Here is a 23914-nt window from a genome sequence, read left to right as displayed (position 1 = left end):
TTAAGACTTCATTTCAAGTCCTTGAAAGGAGGATATCCCTGAAACTTCTTCCATCAATAAACTTCTCTTGCTTCAGAAATGGATGCCTGTCACTTTAAGGCTCTGCATCATCTCCAACCACCAATAGGGGAGAATGACCTGAGTTGCTAAGCAATAGAACAAACAACAACTGTGCTCTTCCAGACAGGTCTAACTAATAGTAGTGTTAATCTGATCTTGACACTTGCTTTTAGTTAATAGTTTGTTTTTTCTTCCTATGATGGCAGAAATCATGATGTGTGAGCCTCTGGAGCTTTACAATCTTCTCAACCAACGCCACGGTTGTGTTTCAAGGCTGGCAGAGATCAACTACCTCTGTTTGGTTGGTAAGAGGTGTGATTTGACCACTTCATGAAGGTTTGATTTGATCTTCGTAATAATTCAAATGAACTGATGATTTTGTGTGTATATTTTCTAGATGCTCGTCAAGCCCAAGATTACCAAATAAGCCACATCCCAACAGCTCGAAATGCCAAAGTGGTATGGATATAATTCAGACAGACAGACAGACAGACAGACAGACAGACAGACAGACAGACAGACAGACAGACAGAGATCTTACCTCTGTTTCTGTTATTTACAGGATTCAGATGGTACTTTTCTTTTGCCAGTGGCTGTGGAGGTGGATAGTATGCAGCATGTGGTAGTCTATGACAGCAACACAAGCTGTTTGGAGGAGCAAGGTAATCCATCAAAGTTAATATTTTTTAGTATTCAGCAATGAATGAAGTTCACCTTCACACCAGTGAGTTTCTGTGTTTGATTTGCAGGCAGGGCAGCTGACTGTGCACGGGCCTTTGCTCAAGGAAGCCTCTATCCAGTCAAGATCTTAAGAGGAGGCTTTGAGAGGTTCTCAGCTCTGTACACTTTTCTAAGGACAGAGAAAATTATCTACACCATCTTGGTAAGCCAAACAATAAATGTTTATTTACATTTATTTTCTCTTCTTTTTTCCATCCTCATATTTCTCTTTTGATATTCTTTAAATTGTGTCTACCTCTTTTTAGCGTCCTGAAAGTGTGAACTGTGTGCAACATTAGGTGAAATGACTTTTGTGTAAACTGATGTTGAATAACCACATCAAACAATATACACCCACATGTCACATCGTGTGTAGACTAAACCCTGTTCAGTACTATTAGAACAGCAGTACCTGCACAGTTTAGATTGCATTGAATCTTCAAATTGGAAAATTATTTTGTAGATTGAGGTGAAGTTGAATGAATGATGCTTTTAAAAAATGGATCATTTTAACAGTCTTTAACACACACTGAACAAGCACACTGCTGTCGTTGACATTGAAATGTAGTGTTCAAGTAAAGCTGATCACCTTTTCCTAGGTTCTGTATTTATGAAAATATCCAGACACTACATTCTCGTCCATATGCCATCCATGTTTTGAGTTGAGCCAAATTAATGCTGATGATATTTGTGAATGATCTCAGGAGCTGGAAAACCTGAAGACTTATCCTGTGGAGATCATCGCAGGACTGCTGTATATGGGCGACCAGAATCAAAGCTTGGACTCCAGTATCTTAAAAAACCTGAAGATCAGCGCTGTCGTCTGTTTTTCAGAGAGTGACTCTGTGGCGTAAGGCAGGATTGATTATTTTTTAACATCGTCAGAGAAAGTTCTGGGAATCAAACCTGCTGTTGGTGGAATCTGTTCATACGTTTTTTGAATCTCTTTTAGATCTAGATCCATAAAGGGGAACCCGACCATCCTAAACGTCCCTGCTGTCGACTCAGCGGCGTTTGATCTGTACTCAAGTTTTGAAAAGATTTGTAGTTTCATCCGTAAGTCATGACCACACTTAATAAAATAGAAAGTTGGTGTTTTGGATATTAGTTTTAAAATGGATAAAAATTAAACAAGGCGTTCAGCAAAATACGAACAGAATTGTCTGTGAATTTTGCACACACACGTCAACACACATTTTACTACTAAGCTTCTTAATGTTGAGTTGTGCGTTGATTGAAAAAGCCACTTATCTTCTGTTTTCAGATTCGAACATCAACACTGGCTCACGTGTCCTGATCGTTTCAGAGCATGGCAGAAGCCGCTGCAGTGCTGTTACCATCGCTTTTCTGATGCACCACCACAAATGCACACTACAGGCAAGTCGGGTTCATTCGAGCAGGAACCTCCAACGTCCACCTCCAACAGGCTCCACATTTCCCTCTGAGGACAGCTTGTGGATTGAGTTATGGACAAATATCACAGAATCTGTGCATTTCTCCAACTTTCAAATTCCTCTACTAAAACTACATAGTGCACCTTTCAGGCTAAGAGTTCTGCCTGCATTAGCATAAGTAGGACCAGGCTCAGTTGACTGTCAGGAGAGAGAGTTAACTGTTGGCCCAACTGGATCTAACCACATATCAGCTATGGTATCAGTCTTTGCTTTTGTGTCTCCTTAAATTGGATATGTCCTAATGTGAGCTTTACATTAATAATTTCAAGGAAATGTGAAGTACTACATTTAAAAGTTCACAATGTATAAATAATTTGACTTTTTACAGGAGGCCTGGAGGTACATGTGCAAATGTAAACCCGCCATGAGGCCAAACACGGGGTTTCTACAGCAGCTGTCTGACTGGGAGCTTCACACGATGGGCACAAAAGTGACTGACACCTGTGAACCTTGTTTTTGACAAATGAAGCCACAGCTTTGACAACATGACTCTATTCACATTCAGCAATAAAGACTGGTGACTGTGTTACTCTGCACTCACTAAAATAAGCAGTGGGGTTATCGTAATAGAATTTTGACCTCTGCTATAAGAGTAATAATCAAACGATAGCCTAGTGATCTGTATTTCTAGACTAAGTCAACTAAAAACTAGAAATTCTGTGCACCCAATGTCAGGTCATTTCTTTTATTTAGTAATCAATAATTGCAAGTAAACACCTGCCAGAACTGCAAAAATACAAGTATGTTTTGCTAAAGGATTTTTGTGATGTAGACAGTGTGCAGTAGTTTGCCTTTTGTACACCTGTCTTGAGAAAAAGATGTTGAGATTGATTCACATGAGAGAGTAAAAACTAACACAAGCACGGATCCAGAAAGGAGGAAACAAGTAAATGCAAACAAAAAGCTTAAAGTCTGTGTGCACAGTCGGCAAAGAATAACATCGACAAGTGGTTTTATTATATGGAGTTGTGTGTTTTAGGTTGTCCCCTCTGAAATATTTCTTCATGAATTTGGACATTGCAAGAAGGGAAAAAAAGAGGATTATTTTAGTGTCCTTAGGGGCCTTATTGTGTGCTTTGATTCTCACTCTGCTTTTTTTTTCTATTTCTAAATATTGAGATGTGTTTTAACCCTCCTCACTTCATCACATTAGTTGTATTCAAATCCATTCCCATGCCAGAGTTTTTTAACAATATTGACGAAGACAGTTTGTCCTGTTACAAAACGCCAGCTCTAAAAATAGAGGCAAAGTGCCAATTGATTACCTCTCATGGGTCAGAGATACCAAACCAACCAAATCAATAAACTTTGTTTTTGTGGCTAAAAGTCGGCTCAAAGTTCGTGTTTTAATAAAAAACAAAAATCCGGTGATTTATAAGAAGGAATTCCCTTCATGGTTAAAAGTCAGGGCAGCGTGTTGTGACGTCACTTGAAGTATTTAAAAGGTGACAAGAGGAACCACACAAAAAACAACTCGACTTCGGATTGGATCTTCCAGCACGTCAACACGTCTTTCTAACACGTCTAAAACACGTGACACGCGCCGGAAATGACGCAAAATATTGTGATCTTTCGCGTTACCTTAAAAAGTAAAAGATCAGTGTAAAGTCCGATTTTAGATTAGACTGTATTATCGAAGATGATGTTGTTAGTCATGTTTATGGACAATACAGACATTTAATGTCCTCTTTTATTGGACCTGAATGTTGCAGTCTTCCCATGGGAGGGCATTTGGAGATGGGTGTTTTCTGGGCTTTGTTGTTTTCTGTAAAAGTAAATATTTTAGGAACTTCTTTGCCTCAATTATACATTTATTCCTAGTATTTTTCCTTCTTAAATATGGGGAAATAACCATTGCTGTTATTTGCTCTGGTATGTGAACATTTCCAATATATTGCAGCTCCTTGAAGCAGAAACAACCAAGACAGTAAAGCACATAAATACAGCTGTAATTTAAATGTTTAAAAAACAAAAAGTTATAATGAGTAGGTAACTTTAACTTTAGCTGGCAATACCTACACACTTAAGGGGAAAATGCAGGTATTTTTAGTATTTCAATGTGTGCTCAAAAGAAGGGAAAAATCTACTTAAGGGCAAATGTCCTTGCCCAGAAAAGCTTTTACTGTGAAGGTTCAGACCGGAAGTAAGCATTGTTCGATACATTTATTTTTGACATCGACAGCCGTGTGTGCAGAACTTGCACAGCAGACTGTGAATATTACACAACTTCAGGAGGTTTCCTCATGTCACTGTAGAACATGCTGTTCGCTCCGACAGGTTTCACTGAGTGTTTAAGAGAATGGGAGAATCTGGAGAAAGATCACCAACAAATCCAGGTGAGTTTTTGTGATTGGGTGACTTAAAGTCACACATGATGCATGAAGTGTTAAATGTCCCTGTAGATAGGGGGGGGGGGAATAAAGGATAAAGTAGAGTAGATTTAATCAGTGACAAACCTCCTTAAAGTCTTTGTGACATGATAACAGTGCAAAAGGTCAACTGAGGGGTTCATTACAGTCTGACACATTTTAGTTACAAGGCACACATCTACATATACATCGTACATCGTGTTGTTTTTTGCCATATTGTCATTAAATAACCACCTAATAAAGAAGTACATACTGTAGGTTTACCAATATCAAATTATTATTAAATTGAATCAATAAGAAAACTCTGATTTTACTAATACTATTAATAACATCCTGACATCTATCATTATCATTATAAACTTTTAATTCATGTGTTTTCTGCTCAACTTCAACCTATCTATAAGTTGCTCTGATGTTAATATTAAACTGATCAGTCTATTGTCATGATCAGCTGTTACTGCTAACACTGTACTGTAACCATTCTGACTTATAGTGTAGCTTTAAATGTATCTTAGTCATTGTTGTTGTTTCTTCCCTCTTTGTCTCTATTCTTCTTCTTCTTCTTCCTCTTCTTCTTCTTCTCCTTCTTCTTCTTCTTCTTCTTCTTCTTCTTCTTCTTCTTCTTCTTCTTGCCAAATTAACCACAAAAAAACATCTGTACATCCAAACCGTCAATAGGTTTTCATGAAAACATAGCAAAGTACCATCAATTTAACTTTTTTCACACTTATTTCACTTGTGCAACGGCAGTAGCTCAGTCTGTAGGGTTGCTGGAGAGGTGCCAGTTCACCTCCTGAGCACTGGCAATGTTCCCTTGAGCAAGGCATAAATGTATTGAAAGTCAAATCACTCTTTAAAGATGGGAAATAGAAGCAATAAATCCTCTGTGAAAGTACCTTCAATGTGTTTTAGTTGTACCTGATGCACCAGGTTACCTTCCAAAGCTCTCTCTCTCTAACAGGAGCGACGGATCACACGCTTATGAAAAGTATGTGAATGAGCGTCTCCAATGACCACGCAGTTGTTGAAACATGATCTCGATTACCACAGAGCTGACTATGCAGCACTCTTAGGCAACTGCCATTGTAGGTCACATACCCGGCTAAAAACAATCAGCCTCTGTCTGCGTGTGCCATTCATGCAAACTTAACGATGTGTGTCTGACAGACAGGGAAATATTCAGCTATGGCGTGTGCGATAGGAAGGTTGTTGATCAAATGGGTGAAGTCGTTGTTGAATAAATGAGGCTGAACCACAACAACCTCCATCCAATTGGTTTAGAATGAAAGGACTGTCCTGTTTTGGTTTTTTTGTTTTACATTTATTTTTGAGAGACAGGACAGAGAGTAGTGTCCAGTATTAAGGAAGTCTAATTTACTAAAAAAAAAAAAAAAAAAAAGTCATTGATTATTTACATGACGATTCAAGCTGAACTTCTGAAGATAAATATGCACGAGTGACCCCTGTTGGGTAGAATTGTTGACGATCCACACACGGATGTTTCGTGACCTCTGTACCCTCAAATACTTCCAGTTATTACATCACTACACACTACAAGTTGATTCATGTTGGTTTTTCCCTCTTTCAGGACACCCACCGGCTTTACAAACAGAAGCTGGAGGAAGTCACCAAACTGCAGGAGAGCAGCTCCAGTGCTATCTCCCGTCAGAGGAAGAGACTAAAAGAGCTGTCTGTGTCTCTCAAAGCGTGAGTATGGATCAGCGTCGTCTCCGAGGACACGCTGTAAATATTTGTGCGGGAGCAGTCCTGCATCTGAAGTGCTCTGACGTATTACAGGAGCCATTTCCTGTGCTATAAGTGGGGCTTTGGTCTTTCAAGCTCCTCGGCTGATACTGAGCCACGGTCAATCCATGAAATTCATTACTGAACATTTATTAAGAATGGTCCAAAATGAACAACAGCGTCACTGTACTGTGAAGCGTTTTATCGCAGCACATTGATCTTGTTACGCTTGTAGCTTGAAAATGAGTTTTAAGTGTGCAGAACATTTATGGCGAGGCCGAGTTTGACTTTTAAAATGTTTTATTTCGTGTTATTTAGCAGCGCTGGTTTTATTCTGAGGGAGCAGGAATCATTAGTGTCAGAGCTTCAGAACTCTGCGTGTTTTGTTGACTGGGACCAGCGTCCAAGTTTCTGTCTCTTCTTTAAACGGATCCTGATTCATCGTATACATAACCAGGATGGCGGTAACATCCCTTCAGCTGAGGAGAAGACGCCGCTCTCGAGCTGTAGTTCTGGAGACTGAAGCGAGGAGAAAGGGGCGTGTCTAATTAAAATCCTCACAGATAAAGCGCTCAACCTCCAGGCCCCCTCTTATCTCACGGCTCTGCTTCACACAGCCTCCACTCCTCCAACGGCAACCTGCTGTCTCCCCCACATAGAACCAAACATCCTGTCTCCTGTCTCCCCCACATAGAACCAAACCTCCTGTCTCCCCCACATAGAACCAAACCTCCTGTCTCCCCCACATAGAACCAAACCTCCTGTCTCCCCCACATAGAACCAAACCTCCTGTCTCCCCGACATAGAACCAAACCTGCCGTCTCCTGTCTCCCCCACATAGAACCAAACCTGCTGTCTCCCCCACATAGAACCAAACCTCCTGTCTCCCCGACATAGAACCAAACCTCCCGTCTCCTGTCTCCCCCACATAGAACCAAACCTCCCGTCTCCTGTCTCCCCCACATAGAACCAAACCTCCCGTCTCCTGTCTCCCCCACATAGAACCAAACCTCCCGTCTCCTGTCTCCCCCACATAGAACCAAACATCCTGTCTCCTGTCTCCCCCACATAGAACCAAACCTGTTCTGTATAGGTTGTTCTTACTTTTCCGATCCGTCTGTCTTTTTTTATGAACCGTTTTTGAGTGAAAAGTGCTTCGTAAATGAATGAATGAATCTTGATTGTCATTGTAACAGGTACAAGTACAACGTGTAAATTTATTAGTGTTGTAAAACTGCAAAAGAGCAAACACATGAAAACAGATCTAGCTTGTTATTATCAAACAACTCTACGGTGTATGTATGGTGAAGTTGACACAATGTTTTCATCAATAGATGCAAAGAGAACAGCCCGACACCAACTTTAAGTCCTGAGGAGTTGGAGGCAATCACTGAAATCAGAGAGTCCATCAAAGAGAGAGAAGACGCCTTCTCTGAGATGGAAGCTTTTCTGCCAAAGAAGAACGGGTTAGTCTGAGTCATGTGATTTTTGTTGTTGTTGTGTATTTAGAGGAGTCGACGATACAGCACAAACATGATGAAATGTTGACTCGCCCCGTTTAGGTTATACCTCAGCCTTGTGCTCGGAGGCGTCAATGTAACACTCCTGAACAAACAGTCAAAGTAAGCCACGCCGTCATCGTTCACACAAAGACGATTCAAACCGCGGTCAGTCACCTCTCGTCACGTTTACATGATTTGTGTTTTGCAGATTTGCCTACAAAGATGAATATGAGAAATTCAAACTCTTCCTCACGGTCATCCTCTTCGTGTTCTCCTTCACGTGTCGCTTTGTCTTCAGCTACAGGTAAGATTTCCCACAGTCTCGTTTATATTTGCTGCACTACAGAGTAGCCAGTTGAGGGTTTAATTATTGGATGGATATTTAATTAGGGCTCTAGTGGATGTTGTATGCAGTAAGATTTTGTGTCTTAAAAGTGACATTCTCCAGTGTTGAAAACTTTTTCCAGCGTTTAAGTGAAAAAAAAAAAAAAAAAGCTGCAGTTCCTCAAGTGTCCACTTGAGGGCGGCTGCAAAAACCAAGGAATCCACACGCGGTCCTATTATGCAAGCGCTCGTATCAAAGTTACAAATTATGCTTTGGTGACAGCCCTCCCCCGTAGTCTGACTTCAGAGAATAAAAGGAGGCCGGTGCCTCTGTGAAGGTGGACCATGTGACTTGTGTTGAACGGTTGAGCGATTGATCTCGCGGGAGAGGCGAGTAAAGCTTAAAGACGAAGCTCCCTGGAGGGAAACCTCTCTCATTACCGGTGTCAGCTCTGTTCTCTTTGTAGAAACATCAAGGTCGAGGCAAAGTGGCCAAAAAAAGGACGCAGACGAAGGGAAGCTGAGAAGAGAAAGGGAGGAAGTGAGCGAGCAGTGGACTTGCAGGAATGAAGCTTGGAGTTCAAACACTGAAGGGGTGCAGAGTCAAACAAAGCGTTAATAATGAACCCTGAAATGTGATTAAGTGGTCACTATGACCAAGGTGGATGATGAGAGGAGAACTCACAGAGGACTCCTGCCTTCACTATCCAGCCTGTGCTGGAATTAAAGGAACGTTATTGTCCAAAACGTTCACCTCCTTTCGACTCGCATTAAATCCCACTGTGGTTAAGTTTTATGGCTTGTGTTTCCAGAGCCCTGGATGCCCTCTTCTACTTCCTGTTGGTGTGGTACTACTGCACACTCACCATCCGGGAGAGCGTCCTCATCAGCAACGGCTCGAGGTCGGCAACTCATTTCCTGTTTCCACTGTTTTTAATACAGAGATATTCTGTTCACACAGGGGGTTCTTTGGACCTTGGAGTTTAGAGATGAGCTTTGAAACTAGTTATTGATACCATGGCAAGAAAGAAGTCCTAGAGCCCCAGGTACCTAAACGTTAAGATCTGAAGATTTTTGTACCTTTTAATACCATTGGTCATTAAATGAAAGTGACACAGTGTCATTTTAAAAGACGGGGTGTACGTATGGAAACTATGAGAAGCCTGTAACAAACTGTCCTGTATCCTTCATGCTCCATCCTCCATGTTGTTTTAGGATCAAAGGTTGGTGGGTCTTTCATCATTATGTGTCCACCTTTCTGTCTGGAGTCATGCTCACCTGGTGAGTCGTGCTTTTATCTTCGATTGCTTGTTTCCATAGTAACCAATTGACATTTTCCCTCGTAGATGTTTGCGCTCTTTTCTAACCAGCTCGTCTCTCTTTGTTCTCAGGCCTGAAGGGGTTCTCTACCAGATGTTTAGGAACCAGTTCATCTCCTACTGTCTCTACCAAAGTGAGAGAGCAGTGTCTCAAGTGTCTCCGTTTGATTTATATACATTGTAATCAGAACAGTACGCCATTAAGAACAGCTGTACACTGGAGTTTGGTCATTTCTTCTTATCACAGAATATCACTATAGGTTGGACATAAAAAATGCCACTGAACTTTCCTGTATGTCTACATACGCGGCTCTCTCTATAACTCATTACTTCTGAATAAGCAATGTTTCCGAGGTCCAAAACTGTCTTAAGTTATTAATGATGGTTCTTTATGTTCAGAAAAAACATTTCACAAAAAAAAATCAACCCTAAAAATGAAAAATAATATTAGAGAGTGTCGATAGTTCCCAGCTGTATGTCCATGTACCAGGCTCACACAGGAAGTCCACTGCAGGTTGAATGTTTGGAACGAAACATGTCTTCTTTCAAACGTACGACATAAAGTGTGACGTCTTCTTTTGTTTGTTTTTTTCTCTGCTCTGTTCGTTAAGGCTTCGTCCAGTTTCTGCAGTACTACTACCAGAGTGGCTGCTTGTACCGACTCAGAGCGCTCGGAGAAAGACATAACATGGACCTTACAGTCGGTGAGTACAGTCCGAGCTGAAGCTGCTGTCACATTTTAAATTCAGAATTAGGAGACGCTGACAGAATGGGTCGGTGTCGACTAATGCCGTTTTTCTTGGCAGTTCTTATTTTTCATATGAAACTAGTGCAGTTTGCTCTCTGCGCCAGCTGCTTACAGTCATTGTCCAATCAAAACAACGAAGGGGCTGGACTACGGTTGACAACCGTGTCAACAACAATGACCCTTTTTCTCCCGCTGTTTATCCCATGTGCCCAAACTCATTTTTTCTAATACATTGTCCAGGTCTGCTGCTAATTTCAGGAGATGATTCCTTTTTATTGTTTGCATGTTTACTTAACCTCGCGGCAGTAAGCGCTGACTCTCTGCTCTCCTCTCCTCTCCTCTCCTCTCCTCTCCTCTCCTCTCCTCTCCTCTCCTCTCCTCTCCTCGTGTTCAGAAGGTTTCCAGTCGTGGATGTGGAGAGGCTTGACCTTCCTTCTGCCTTTCTTGTTCTTTGGTCACGTGAGTAGCCTTTCCCGTCATACAGCTCACTGCTAACTTCACTGTAGAGCGCATATATTAAGGGTTTAAATTAAAAACAAAATGATTCATAGATGAGTCAAAGTTTCCTGCTCCACTTTATCATCCCAGAGGGGCAATTTGTTTAACAGCCAGCAGGGAGTAAACAAAGAAAAGCACTGATTCGCATGTACACAAAGAACACAGAAATACTCACTTACAGCGTGTTTTAAAACATTCCTGATCGTGTGCCGTTACTCTTCTTACAGTTCTGGCAGTTCTACAACAGCATCACACTCTTCAAGATGTCTCAGCTCCCGCAGTGTAAAGAGTGGCAGGTTAGTTCATGAGGGACACTCAAAGTCAAAGTCGTCGTGCGGTTTCTGTTCTCCAAGTTTCAAGAGCTTCTGACTCAGGCTGTCGTCTGTGCTGTGCTTTAGGTTGTGATGTGCGGCTGCACTTACATGGTGCTCTTCCTGGGAAACTTCTTCACCACACTCGGAGTCGTTTACCAGAAGTACAAGAACAACCAGGACAAGTCCAAGAGCTTATAGGACCTCGATAATCAGCCGAGCTGAATCGCCAAATATCCTCAAGTTTTACGCGAAATCACCACAGCTTTAATATTCTCGTTCAGGCACTTTATGATGTTATAACAGATGTCCTTAGAGACTTTTTTTTACATGTACCGCCCCTTTGATCAGTGTCCGCTTACATTCAAGAGTGTGCCTAAATGAATTCTAAAGCTATATGTACAAAATGTTCTGTCACACAAAATAACCAGGTACCTCGCCTGCAGGTTTGTCGCTCTGTGCGACTGTCAGGTTTCTGTAAAGGTCCAAATATTGTACAACCTCGTGAGACATTGTTACTAAATATGCCTTGTATGTTTATGAGGGAAATCTACAATCTGTTACTGAACTTTTATAAAACACTCCTCCAAGCCCTCCACTGCTTTATGTTTACACTCATTCCCCTCAAAAACTCCCCAGATCGCTTTATTTAAATACAACATGAGACCCCAAAGTCGAGAGATGTGTTAGTGTTTTACAACAAAAGATAAAGGATGGAGGAAGTTCAAAATAAAGAATTAAAAAAAAGCCACACGCAGATTTGTCGTCTTCTTTCTCACTGCTTTATCGTTCCTTCTCTCAGAGATGGTGTCTGAACTGCAAACGGAAAGTGAGTGTGTTTTAAATATGTGACTTTTTATGAATGTTTCTGTTATATTTTAAATTGTGTTTTATATCTTCTTTTTTTCCTTGTTTTCTGCCTTTTACTGAATCGAGGGGTGAAAACAAGGCTTTATTGTATTGCTCAGGGGTACATCATGGGTTCTCCCTACTAAAATAAAAGATTAATAAGATGTCAGATTTTTGTTTGGGCCCTTTGGAGAAACCCTGAAACAGTTGAGAAGATCTGAACTAAGGTCCCAATTTGTATTTAAAAAGTTCAAACTATTTCAAAGAAAAACCCTTTAAATTTTAAGTATTTACTCCTCTTCTAATTTTGATTGATTAATGGCTCTTTTCTGACCCACCTTACTTTTAAATTCGGTGATATTGCTCAAATCTACTTCTAATTTAGATGCATTACTGCAATTGGCCACAAGGTGGCAGCATCAAACTTATTGTGTAATTGGCTCTTTTTGTGTTGTTCTGCACAAACATTGGAAATCATTTTCCCAGCTGGATAAACTTCTCTGTAAGGTGGTTACACTCGGTCACTTGGGGCTGCACGGCCCTGAAGCACGAACAGAATCCCTTCAGAATATAATGATCATTGTTGTAGTTCAATTCAGACAAATATTAGAACTTTGAGACCCTCGTTTTGATGCCATCGATAACAGATAAAAGTAACGTTATTTAATATTATTTACATAAAGTCATCTGAAGAAAAAAAGGAGTAAAACAATCCCTTTCTCTGCCCTGATACTCCCTCATTGTACATTAGCATCAGAATTTAAACAAGAAAAGACTCATGATCATGATTTTCTGTAGTGCATCAAATGTGTTTTAATCCACCTCGGAAAGAAAGAGACCCAAATTCACTATTGGTTCCTCATTGAATAATAATGTATGGCTAAAAAAACAAAAACAAAGACTGCCAGATGTTAAAGAAATGATTCAGCCTAAATAAAAACTCCACATTTGTAAAGATGTCTTTATCAGAATGAATGAGCTGCAGGTTGTGTGGCTCCAGCTAGTAAGTGACACACCTGGAGAGCTGTTAGAGATGACCTACCTGCCATCTCGTGAAATCAAAGCCGAGCAAATGGGTTTTAGCAGAATCAGCAGGGAAAGAAACCCCTGTTTTACACCTGGTGGTGGTTCCAGATGGGGGCGCTGTTTATTCTCACTTCAACAGTGCTTACATTAGGATGTGCTTTGGTTTTATTGTGGTACTGTAACTGGCCTTTCCATGATTCAGTGTTAGCAGACATATGAAATGCATGGGGGGCACAATTATTATTGTTTCCAACATTTTAGTTGATGACTCAATATATTTATACATTTTAAAAAACAGCCAGTGTTTCCGTGGTGACCAGTTTCTTCTTTACAGTGTTTTATCATATTCACTCAACCGTATTGCTTAATATTAACTCAGAACATGGCGGATGTTGGGAATATTACAAACACGTGCTTTTTGGTCAATAAAATAAATTATTTTTGAAGAAAAAATGTATAATCCATGATCATTTATGTACAAATATTACTTATGAATTGCTTATTTGCTATAAATAGATGATTGAAAGTCATAAACTCAGTGAGTTTTCTTTTCTTTCATCATTTCAAACACATTTATTTCAAAATGATGGGATTTAACTCGCCTTTCCACTTTGTTAGCTATTTAAAATGATCACGTCACTGCTGAACGCTACCATGTGTTTCAGTAGTGACAATAGTAGCTAATTTTGAGCATAACTAAAGAATCAGAGGAAGCACAAAGCTAGTGTGTGGTTCAATAAAGGATATCTTCTTAAAGTGATCGTCTCTGATAAATATATTATATACTAATTATATATACCTCAAATTAACATATGTAAACCAAAATAATGTGTATGACAGCTGAAAGTTAAAAAAAAAAAAAAAATTGGATAATGGAGCTAGTGCAACATTTTACATAAACAGCAGAAATAAATTCTCTTTAAATGTCTACAATGAGTAAGAAGCACCAGCTGTACTGTTGTTGCAGTCTTGGGACGGTCGTGTGTATAAAGTTATTTTAGTCAAGGACTGGAGAAAATAAGAATAACATACTTGCTGCTTATTCAGATGTCATGTCAGTGTGTTTAGATATCGATCATTCTGTATCAATTTATGTTCAATGTGCTTCAATGCTATCGGTTAACAGTGTGCTATCATAAACCTGCTTACAATGCAGACCATGGCATTTTGCTATTCAATCAAAGGATTTTTTTTTTCAACCACCTGCTCTAAATGGTGCTTAATTACAGTGTGTTCAAATGTATTAATCTTTGTGTGAATGTGAGTGGAGAGGGGGTTTTTGGAGGTGTGTTGCTGGAGGAGAGCTGAGACTTCAGAATAGCGGAGGTGTTGTTTCAGAGAGGCTTTGCAGAAGAACAGGTGCTTACTTTTATTTGGATGCATTTTATTATTATTTTGTCTTCTCTGTCTTACAGACTTAGTAAACAGAAGACGGAGAGGATGGACTTTTCTAATAACGGGGGTTAAAGTAACAAAATGATGGTAGTGTGTATTTTACATAATACGTGGCCTTTAAGTTGTAAACACCTGTATATCCTGTTTTCTGTTCTTTCTAAATGCAATAAAAATGTCTTTGTTCGATTTAATACATATGAAACAGAATCACACAAATTCATATTTTATTAGTGTACTGTTCATATATTTCTCACCAGCTGCTCTTTGTTCTAGTTGCTCAAGATCACTGCTTCTCCTGTTGTTGCACAATAATCAGCAGTTGTACCTCTCTGTATTAGTCCACTGCCTAGATAGCAGAAGACAGTCCCCTGATACTGTCCTTCATGAAACTGTCTTTATTAAAACTCTTGTTTTGCCATTATCAGTTCTTTTTCTTTCTTGCTGGTCGAGCAGAGAAATTCTCAGCTGGGTGGCTCTTTGTATTACCTGTGATCGACCTGCAATAAACCAGCTTTTGACTTGATCTCAGTTGGTCGCGATCTTCCTTTCAGATAAGAAGACTAAAAATCTTTTAACTGGTGACCCCGATGTGATGTCTGATTGACAAGACGAGTCTGAAGTTAGGACCATGTGCCGTGGAGTTGCCCTCAGGAGAGGGAGTCAGGAGGTCGCGGCGACCTCACCCTCTCCCGCCACCCCCAGGAGGCGTGATGCGGGGTCAGGAGAGGTCAAACAAATTCAAACAATTACAATTTCCCTCAAACATGTCTGCATTACTAAATGAGTTGCAATAGTGACACAGGAGAATGTATACATATACACTCAATTCAAATTTTAACTATGTTTTGCCAGATTGCTGTTGGAGTTTTATAAACGGTCAACAAGTGTCATCCTTGTCTTCTCAAAGTGTAGTTTGGTTGTTGTATCTGAACTGACACGTCTTGTTGATTTGGTTCAAAGGTTTTCCAAGAAGAAAGAAGAAATGTTATTGTCCAGAAGAAGTCTCCTGCAGCCATAAAGAAACCCTCTGACTCTGAATGGGACTTCATACAGGTCAGTCGGCTCTCTTTTATTGGTTTTATTATCAGCATTGCTTTTGAGTATATATTGTTTTTTTGTATGTATTGTTTCTGATTGATTGTGAATATATTTTGACAGAGCGACACTGGAATAATGCTGCAGAGAGTAACAGTGACAGTCATCTCTCCTCTCCACACACACAGACTCTAGCAGTTCACACAGGAGCTAAGAACTAAATCAGAGTCCTTCCTTTTTCCTGAAGTCAAACACTTGACAATCTGGTCCCAGGACTTTTTTAAAAGGTCTAATGAAGCTTAGCTCGCACTGACAATGCACCTATGCACACATTTTCATACCTAAATGTTTTGATCCATATTTCAGAAGAAAATTTGTTTGTTTTGTTTGCTCAGTCATAAAATCAATCATTTTATGAAGAAGAAGATCCTCTTCCCCATACTACAAGAAATGTAAGAAATTACATTTATTGCATACTGTACATAGTTTAAAGCAGACTCTAAGCTATGTCTGTTTACTACTCAAAACCTTTTGAGCTGGAATCAGCTGGGCCTTGCTTCCGAGCAGCATACTGCGCCGATGCTCTGAGAAGACGCTTTAGAGCATGGAAAATGAGTTTTCACACATGACTGTAGAAGCTCCTAAAGTTAGGGCAAAGGTGTGTGCTGTGAGAACAGTCGACATAGCCTGGATTTATACTGATATCCATGGCTCATATTAAGTGAGTAAGCCGGCAAAAACTCATCCAGCTTTCAAAAATCCGCGGTAACGTCAAGTGGCTACAGTGACGTAGGCTACATCACGTACGCAGCTTAACTTTCATTTTAGTCAGTCCGTGATTGGCTGTTGCAGTGTAAATTCCCAAACACAATCACACTATTGTTTCTTTATATTTTTGATGGTTTACTGATAAAGAATACAACATAATTTGCATCTATGATAATATACTATTAAGATTTAAAATGAAAAATAAAAGATCTGTGCCTCAAGTCGGGGGGCACAAGCATTTATGCGGGCAGGCCCTTATTGGCCGCCGATAGCGATGGGCGTGAGTGTTAGCAACTGGGACTTTAAAAATTGGTTTGTAATGTGTTTTCACTTGTTCATCACTCTGGACGCACTGCTTTGGTTTGGATTACTTTTCTTCCTGTCTTTACTTTCATGACTGGAAACAAGGGAAAGGACCCAAGTGCAGACGGAAAAAGAAAAACTTACATGATACAAATACAAAAATTCAAAAAGAAGAAAACACCACCAGGAACCCACTGACAACTAACATGGACTCACATACGACAATGATCTGAAACAATGGGACTATATAGACAGGGGAAATCAAACCCAGGTGAGACCAACAAGACACAGGTGAGGACAATCAGAAGAGGCAGGAATAAACACAAGACCAGAAAGGACAGCTGAGGACAACTACACACTAATGATCATGAAACAGAGAACTGAAGAATGGAACAAAACAGAGAGGCACAAGGGGAAGAAATTACAAAATAAAACAGGAAACACTAAAACAAGTAAACAATGAAGGATAGAAATTAAAACATGGAAACCTAAACTCTGAAATACAAAACGAAATGACACCAAACATTTACTTCTTGTGGTGGATCATCTCTGTGTTTTATCAATTTTTTTTAATCCATTTTGTCCTATATTAATCTATTAGCATCTTTCAAGTATTTCAAATTGTCCCAATGAGCTTTTAAGTTTTAATGAGTAATTTTTTGAAGCTTGAAAAAGAGAGCAAGGTGTTCTTTTTAATTATGTGGTGTCTTGGAAGTAATTGTGGACAAACAGGTTGTGTCTGCATAATAAGGTTAGTAAATACTGTATGACATCAGTACAATTATCAGTGTAACATCGCAGCTCAAAAGAAGAGTCCTCTGAGAAACGATGAGTGAAAAGATTTCAAGAAAGCTGCACTTGTTCAGGTTTATGATTTAAACATGTCCACAGTAGTCGTAGTGCCAGAACACAAAGAAATAATGGCTGGGGAGAAATTTGCACATAAGATCAGAGGGAATAATACCTGGAAAATTTAAAATGGAAACCAGCCTCACTTCTAATTCACTACAGCAGAACTTCCCCCCACTCCACGCAGAAAGTCTTGGATGAGTTGTTGCTGCAGGGCCAGAGAGAAGGAGCAGAGTGAATGAGGTGGTAAGAAGGGGAGGAGGAGGGCTGGGTATTCTCCCAGCCTGCACCGCTTTCATCTTTCTCATTAAAACCGGAGCAGTGGGGGCCGTCAAGAATGAGCCCAAGGACATGGGGATCGGGGACCGAGCCTGAGCCTCGCATCAGGAGGAGGAGGAGGAGGAGGAGGAGGGAGGGAACAGGCAGAGTGAGCGGACAGGCGGCCATGTCAAACCTTCACCTTAAACTTAACCCACCTCCCTCTGGGATGCAGATAAAGACCTCTTATCTGCGCTCACCTTCTCTCCAGGCCTGGGAACGACTCTAGCAGCAGGAAGTGAGGGAGGAGGTGTATTTGGTTGAGTAGGTCCGAAGTAATACACATGCATTTTCTCAGACAGGGTTTTATGAAAGAGGAGGGCAGCACTGATGAGCTTCCATCTGGGACTGACTGATTAAAAGAGGCGAGCAGAGGAAGTGGAGCCAGATAGAAGAGGTGATTCTGAGGCAAGAGGCAGATCCAGGACTGAATCACGGTGGGTGTCTGCCTGGAGAGACTGACAGTTTATTTAAAGTTTGAGTCGTTTTTGTGTTGGTTCGTTGTTTTTTTCCAATGTTTAAATTTTATGGACTTCACCATGGTTCATGTCAAATGTTCATTTTTCAACATTTTTAAAATTAGCCAATCGTATGTGTAGTGTCATTTTTCACCACTAACTTCCTTGATTGATTGATTTACACAATTTTACAAACAAACATCTAATAAACACGATAGTTACAGCTTTAACTTAGAGGTAGCGTAGCAGGCATGTTGGATTCTAACTCAGGTGACTAAATTTTCTCTGACTTTCCAACGAGTAAGTAGTGACAACAAGGTGGCAGGAAATCATCTCAGCCCCTAACAGGCCACTCAGAATAGATGCGTGTTTTTTTTAAAAAGACAATTATTATCATATGTACAGCATTTTGGAGACATTTCTTTGTTGTTTAAATGTGCTATATAAATAAAGTGGATTGGATTGGATTGGATTGGATTGAATGTTATGTTTATGGTTTTATCTGCTGCCCCCAAGTGCCAAAAAAAAAAAGATCTGTTCATTCCTGCTAGGCTGTAAGAAGAAATGACAGGTAGATGTTAAAGGGTTTCATTTATTGTAGAGCTTGAAGAGTGCAAACTGTTTCTCTGCTTCGTCTTGGTGGAAGAATTAACAAAGTTGTTTGTTTGTTTGGTTTGTATTAGTAACAGTGATGCATCATTTTGCAGCGGGCTGCTTGCTCCAAGTGTATCAGTAGTTCACCTTCTTACAAGCTAGTGTGCAATCTGCTGCTTGTCAGTGACCTGTCATCTCTGAACACAAAAATATGTTTGCATGGACGATAAATCTGGCGAGTTTGGATGAGTCACAGTTCATTATTCACCATGAAACAGTTCAATATTTTAGCATCTGCGCGGCTATGATATGTCAGTGTGTACTTCCCTTTGAAGAGCAGCATCCCGAATTTTGCCAAATGATGCAAAATTCAAGTCGAAGTTTGTCTGAATCCAAAAAACTGACTTGTAGCTTCACAGAGTCACTCAAACAATCTGCCTTTGTTTTGAGCCGCTTAACTCTGACTCTATGGGTCTTTCTGCAGAGGAAAGTGGGAGTCACGATTCAGAACAAAAAACATCCAACAACATGTACTGCCAATCAGCAGAAAGGAAATTAAATACATGAATTTAATCAAAGTAAATGATCTGACAAAATAAGGGTCACAAAGAAACTCAGGCCTGTGCTCCTGCAGCTATGACATTCAGATCTTTCCCCTCTTCATTAGTAAATTAAGTCCCACGACAGCAACTCCTCCACCTCTTGAAATATGAACTGAGTGCCAGATTAAATATGCATATTTAATAAGAGGGGAACATGAATACATCCACTTGTTAAATGGGAGCACGAGGCACGAGGAAATCAGAGACACAGAGTGAGAGCTTCATGGCCTGCAGAGTGTGAAAGAAAAAACAGAATTCATCTTTATTTTAACGCAGCTCTTTGGGAGTAACCCAAGCAGGACTTCCCCCCCTCCGTCGCTCTGATTGCACTCACGCCGGCATTCTGGGGATTCGGACTGCGTGTTTCTATAGCAACCACAGAAAGAGACAGTATGGAGTAAACTCGCTTGCCATGCGCCTTTAACATTTCGCCCCTTGAACTATCAAACAGCATTTTGGATCAGGCTATGTGCTGCCAAGTGTCTTCTTCGGCTCGATACACTTCTTTGTCAAACTGGAATCAGAACCTAAAAATCCATCTAGGAAGAAGAAGACGTTGAAACAATCTATGATATAACATGTAACCCTGACTTCATTTTTATCAACCGTTAATCAGTTACATGTTCATTGTTTAAAGTGATATCTAAAAGTTTGGCTTCTTTTTGGGGGCTTATTATGCTTTTACGTGTTTAGAGAGAGAGAGAGAGAGAGAGAGAGAGAGGAGCCACAGGTCAATTTTGAACCTGGACCGCCCGCTTGGAGGACATTAGCCTCTGTACATGCCGTGCAAGCACTAAGCACAAGGCTAAAGCATTTTAATGTGTTTGGATGACAAGTTTGTTACGTTTGCAAAAGCTAATTAGCCTAGCATGGCTGCATCAGGCTCCATTAAAACAATACAGAATTGTGTTTTTTGTGATCCTTGTCTATGAAAAGAGACAGAGAACTTAGTTTCTCCACAGTTCATCAAACTGCATCTTGTGAAGGATGAATATGACGTCTTTTCTCAACAGACATTAAGCAGTGGTGGCCGGTCGGCATCTGGGACACTTTGAGCTCTTGAAGTCACGTTTTGCTTTGAAATCATTTGCAGGAAATGACAACAGCAGCACGCTTCACACTCACAACAACAAAAAAGTCATTCTACTATTTAGCATAAAAATGTTTTTTCCTTAATCGGAAGCTGTTGTGCTAGCAAGCTAACAGGTAAGTAGTTGAAACGACACATTCCTTCCTCCTTCTTCCTCAGCCGCATCCATCCACTCGGTTTTGTTTTCCAGGATTTGAGATACGTGTCTTGTAATTTTTGCCTCCACCAGCATTAAATTCTTATTGCTCTAAGCATTGAGGAAAGCATTTGCATATTCAACAGCAACCTATCTCAGTAGAAACAGTGTCTCTGGTGTTCTGCATAATCCACAGACCCAAATATGGAGGCCGATTTATTGAAGCTAATAATTGAACCACTGCTTTATAAAAGAGAGTTTCTTTGCTCACAGTGAACACCTCCGATTATAACGAGTGAAGTAACACGTGAGTGTAAAGCTCCTCCAGCGTTTCTAAAAACAAACACCTCTGGCTGAGACATTTAGTAGTGAAACAGGGGATTTGCACACTTCTTAAACCTTATCCTCTTTGCTAAAAGTGTGCCATGTTCAGATTCTGGCAATATGTCCTGTTTGAATTTCCCTCGGGATCAATAAAGTATCTATCTATCTATCTATCTATCTATCTATCTATCTATCTATCTATCTATCTATCTATCTATCTATCTATCTATCTATCTATCTATCTATCTATCTATCTATCTATCTATTTGTCGAGAGCGTCAGACTTCTCAGGAACTTCAGGTTGTAATCAACGAGAAAACAAACTGTGAGTAAAAATGAGAGACAGAAAGGAGCAGCCCACAACATTACATTTCAGGACTCATATCTGCTTTCCCCCCTTTTTTATGAAATACATAAAAACCAATTTATTCATGTATTCTCTTTCTGGTTTAGCTAGAAGTACAAAAAACAACCTTTTTAATCCATTAGAAATGCTGCACCTCTCACCTGCAGATTAATGCATATTGACTGTTACATAAGCAGCTAAAAAGCTCAGCTACACTGTCAGTGAGTAGTCAGTGATGGATTTGAGTTAGTCCACAACTTTTACTTCACTATAGCAGTTGTTTCTAAAAAGAAAATCCCTTCACCCAGCACGTCTGCACCTCCAGCTTCATCACAGACTGCCTGCTGACACAGTCTGTAACGGAGGTCTTGGAGGGTCGGTCTGGACAGGTTCTGGTCTCTGAAAAGGCATCGTACTACCAGACCTGGATTCTCCTTTCGAGGCCTGACTCGAGAGCTGTTTTCAGACATCCTGAAAAACTTCAAGCACATTTTAGGACAAGCCTGCACCTGAAATGTTCCCCGAGTTGCTTACAGACACATGACCCTCACAGATGGATGTGATGTATCAAAGATGCTGCAGAAATCCAAGAAGATTTCAGAAGAATGCTCCTTGCAATCAAAGTTATTTAATGTATCAAAGAACGAGTGATGTGTAGAAAAGAGCATGCAGCTGCTTCATTATGTTGTAAATATCGCACCATACGCTTACGTGAATGTTTGGTGCAAAACAGATTGAGATTCACAACACTGACTGTCTGAATGTTGTTTGGTTTGAAAAACAAAACAAAGAAACAGTTTTCTATTAAAGTAATAAAGTTTTATTGTACCTGGATGACATGCAGCCAATAACAACCACAATATCCAAAAGGTAACAAGAGGATTCAGTTTGTTTGTCTGAATTATAACAAAAAAACACTGAAAGTTCAGCGAGATTTTTTTTTAAACATGTTTGTGATAGTAAATGATTATTATTTTCCTCTTTTTTGGGTTTTCATGTTGGCCAATACAGTTTATGATTTGTATATTTATTCCCATTTTACCTTGAAGACGTTCATATTTACACATTTACAGACACAATCGTAGCTTCGACCCAGAGAGTCCTTGACCCACATTTATATGAAATATTCGACCCTGAGGGACAAAAAGACTGAACAATGAAGCAGGTCAATAGGCCCACTCCCACACACACAGTTTGTTCGTGTAAACCAGATGGCCAATTTAGTGTGAGCCAAAAGAAAATTAATCACAACACATTTTGTCCCCAGTCTGACAGAATACAATCACCCTGCTCCGTGCAGAATAAACGCCCTGCAGCCTCCCGTCGTGCACTGTCAGCGTGTCTGATGCAGCAGATTCAGGGGACGTGTACAAACACAATCAGACACCTTTTATTGTCAGAGTGGCACAGCTGTGTGTTCTGGAGAACAGGTTTCATGTTCTTGTATATATCTAAGTGTTACCTTTTCTTAGCGTGGGATGTGTACCTGAGCTTCAGTCTGTGTGGTCAGCGTTGTTCATGAACAATGAGCTGGTATCTTCTCTGACACATATTGAAAACCACATGGAAATTACAGAAGGGCACTGTTCTGTCTTAAAGGTTTATTGCACTTTTCAACATCTATAATGAGGGGGGATAACTTTTTTCTTTTTAATAAGATTGATAAAAATGTTTGATACTATAATTACTTATAATACCACATCGAATCAAATCGTAACAAAGCTTTTAAAGATGGTCAGATCTTCAGTCTGATTTTTTTACCATAAGGTGCGAGAGAGAGAGAGAGAGAGAGAGAGAGAGAGAGAGAGAGAGAGATAGATAGAGAGAGAGAGAGAGAGAGAGAGAGAGAGAGAGAGAGAGAGAGCAGTCCAAATTGCAAATAAGTGGGTTGGCAACATTTTACTATGAAAACATTGCAAACCTACTTGTGCAATTCAGAAAGTGTGAAGGACTGAAAGAGAAGCCTTCATCCTCTGGTAAGTAAGGACAGGAGATGTCCTAATATTGGGTGCCGAGGACTTTTGGTGCCAAGTCAAAGAATCAATTGTTGCTAGAGTCATTTTAAAGTCAAAAATATTTTATTGTGACACCGATACTTCATAATACAGCAAATAGGCCCAACAAGGCTGTTCAGTCGTATAAACGCTGCAGAAGCAGAGTTAAACCGACATCAGCAGCACAGAGGGAGGCTGCAGGGCATTACACAGTCTGGAGGGCAGGAATACTCCCATTGTTCACACACGAGCCCCCCCACTGTGACAGGTTTGAAATATCACATCACCATTTTGTTGAAAAGCTTTTCTTTCCAACATCCGGTTTATTGCCTTTGTTTCCATCTTTTCAGCATGAAACACGAGTTTAAAAAAAAGGCTTCCAAAGCCCGGGTTGTCATTGTTACTTTCTCTGCAGCCATTGTTGGCGAGTGCTGGTCGCTGCTATTTCCAGTTTCCCCTGGTTACCATTTCCCTTTGAAATCCTGATGTGCCCCCACACTGAGCTGAGGTGTAAACAAGCAAATAAAACAAAGCTGCAGTGAGGGTACACACACATTTGTAACAAAGGCTCCAAATAAATACAAATGATGTTGCACCTGTGTTCACTCTGCAGAGGAGGCAGAAATGTAAATGATTCCTGCCCCAAAAGCATGAAAATAAAACTAAACTGCAGCTGAACTTAAGTTTATAGTGTTAAAGTTTAACAAAGTAAAACAAGCAAAGCATAGAAAAAAAACGTGTGGCACGGAAAGGATGTGTCGACCAGAAGAGGTGAATAT

At 40.2% G+C, this 23914-nt stretch overlaps 2 protein-coding genes across 3 annotated transcripts; both read left to right on the top strand.

The window, feature by feature from the left end:
* The first annotated feature begins 71 nt into the window (after nt 1–71).
* Nucleotides 72–2783, top strand: styxl1 (serine/threonine/tyrosine interacting-like 1). Of its 2 annotated transcripts, XM_079356732.1 has the most exons (8): nt 76–365; nt 458–519; nt 623–722; nt 810–943; nt 1485–1630; nt 1733–1836; nt 2045–2157; nt 2563–2783. In XM_079356732.1, exons 1-8 carry the CDS (start codon nt 257–259, stop codon nt 2692–2694), a joined length of 900 nt encoding a protein of 299 aa, XP_079212858.1. In that variant the 5' UTR covers nt 76–256; the 3' UTR covers nt 2695–2783. The 2 variants fall into 2 exon arrangements, with proteins under 2 accessions (XP_079212857.1, XP_079212858.1); XM_079356731.1 differs by lacking the exon at nt 2563–2783 and having other exon boundaries at nt 72–365; nt 2045–2389.
* Nucleotides 2784–4354: 1571 nt separating this feature from the next.
* LOC306831323 (transmembrane protein 120A-A-like) lies at nt 4355–11814 on the top strand. The gene is made up of 12 exons (XM_079355360.1): nt 4355–4570; nt 6192–6310; nt 7681–7812; nt 7909–7968; nt 8057–8152; nt 8985–9074; nt 9388–9453; nt 9564–9625; nt 10103–10195; nt 10634–10698; nt 10965–11033; nt 11136–11814. Exons 1-12 carry the CDS (start codon nt 4493–4495, stop codon nt 11247–11249), a joined length of 1044 nt encoding a protein of 347 aa, XP_079211486.1. The 5' UTR covers nt 4355–4492; the 3' UTR covers nt 11250–11814.
* The last annotated feature ends 12100 nt before the right edge of the window (nt 11815–23914 follow it).

Source organism: Symphodus melops (assembly GCF_947650265.1).
Source record: "Symphodus melops genome assembly, chromosome: 11".
Taxonomy (NCBI): Eukaryota; Metazoa; Chordata; class Actinopteri; order Labriformes; family Labridae; genus Symphodus; species Symphodus melops.
The sequence above is the reverse complement of the archived record's forward strand: the minus strand, read 5'-3'. Positions and strand labels throughout refer to the sequence as shown.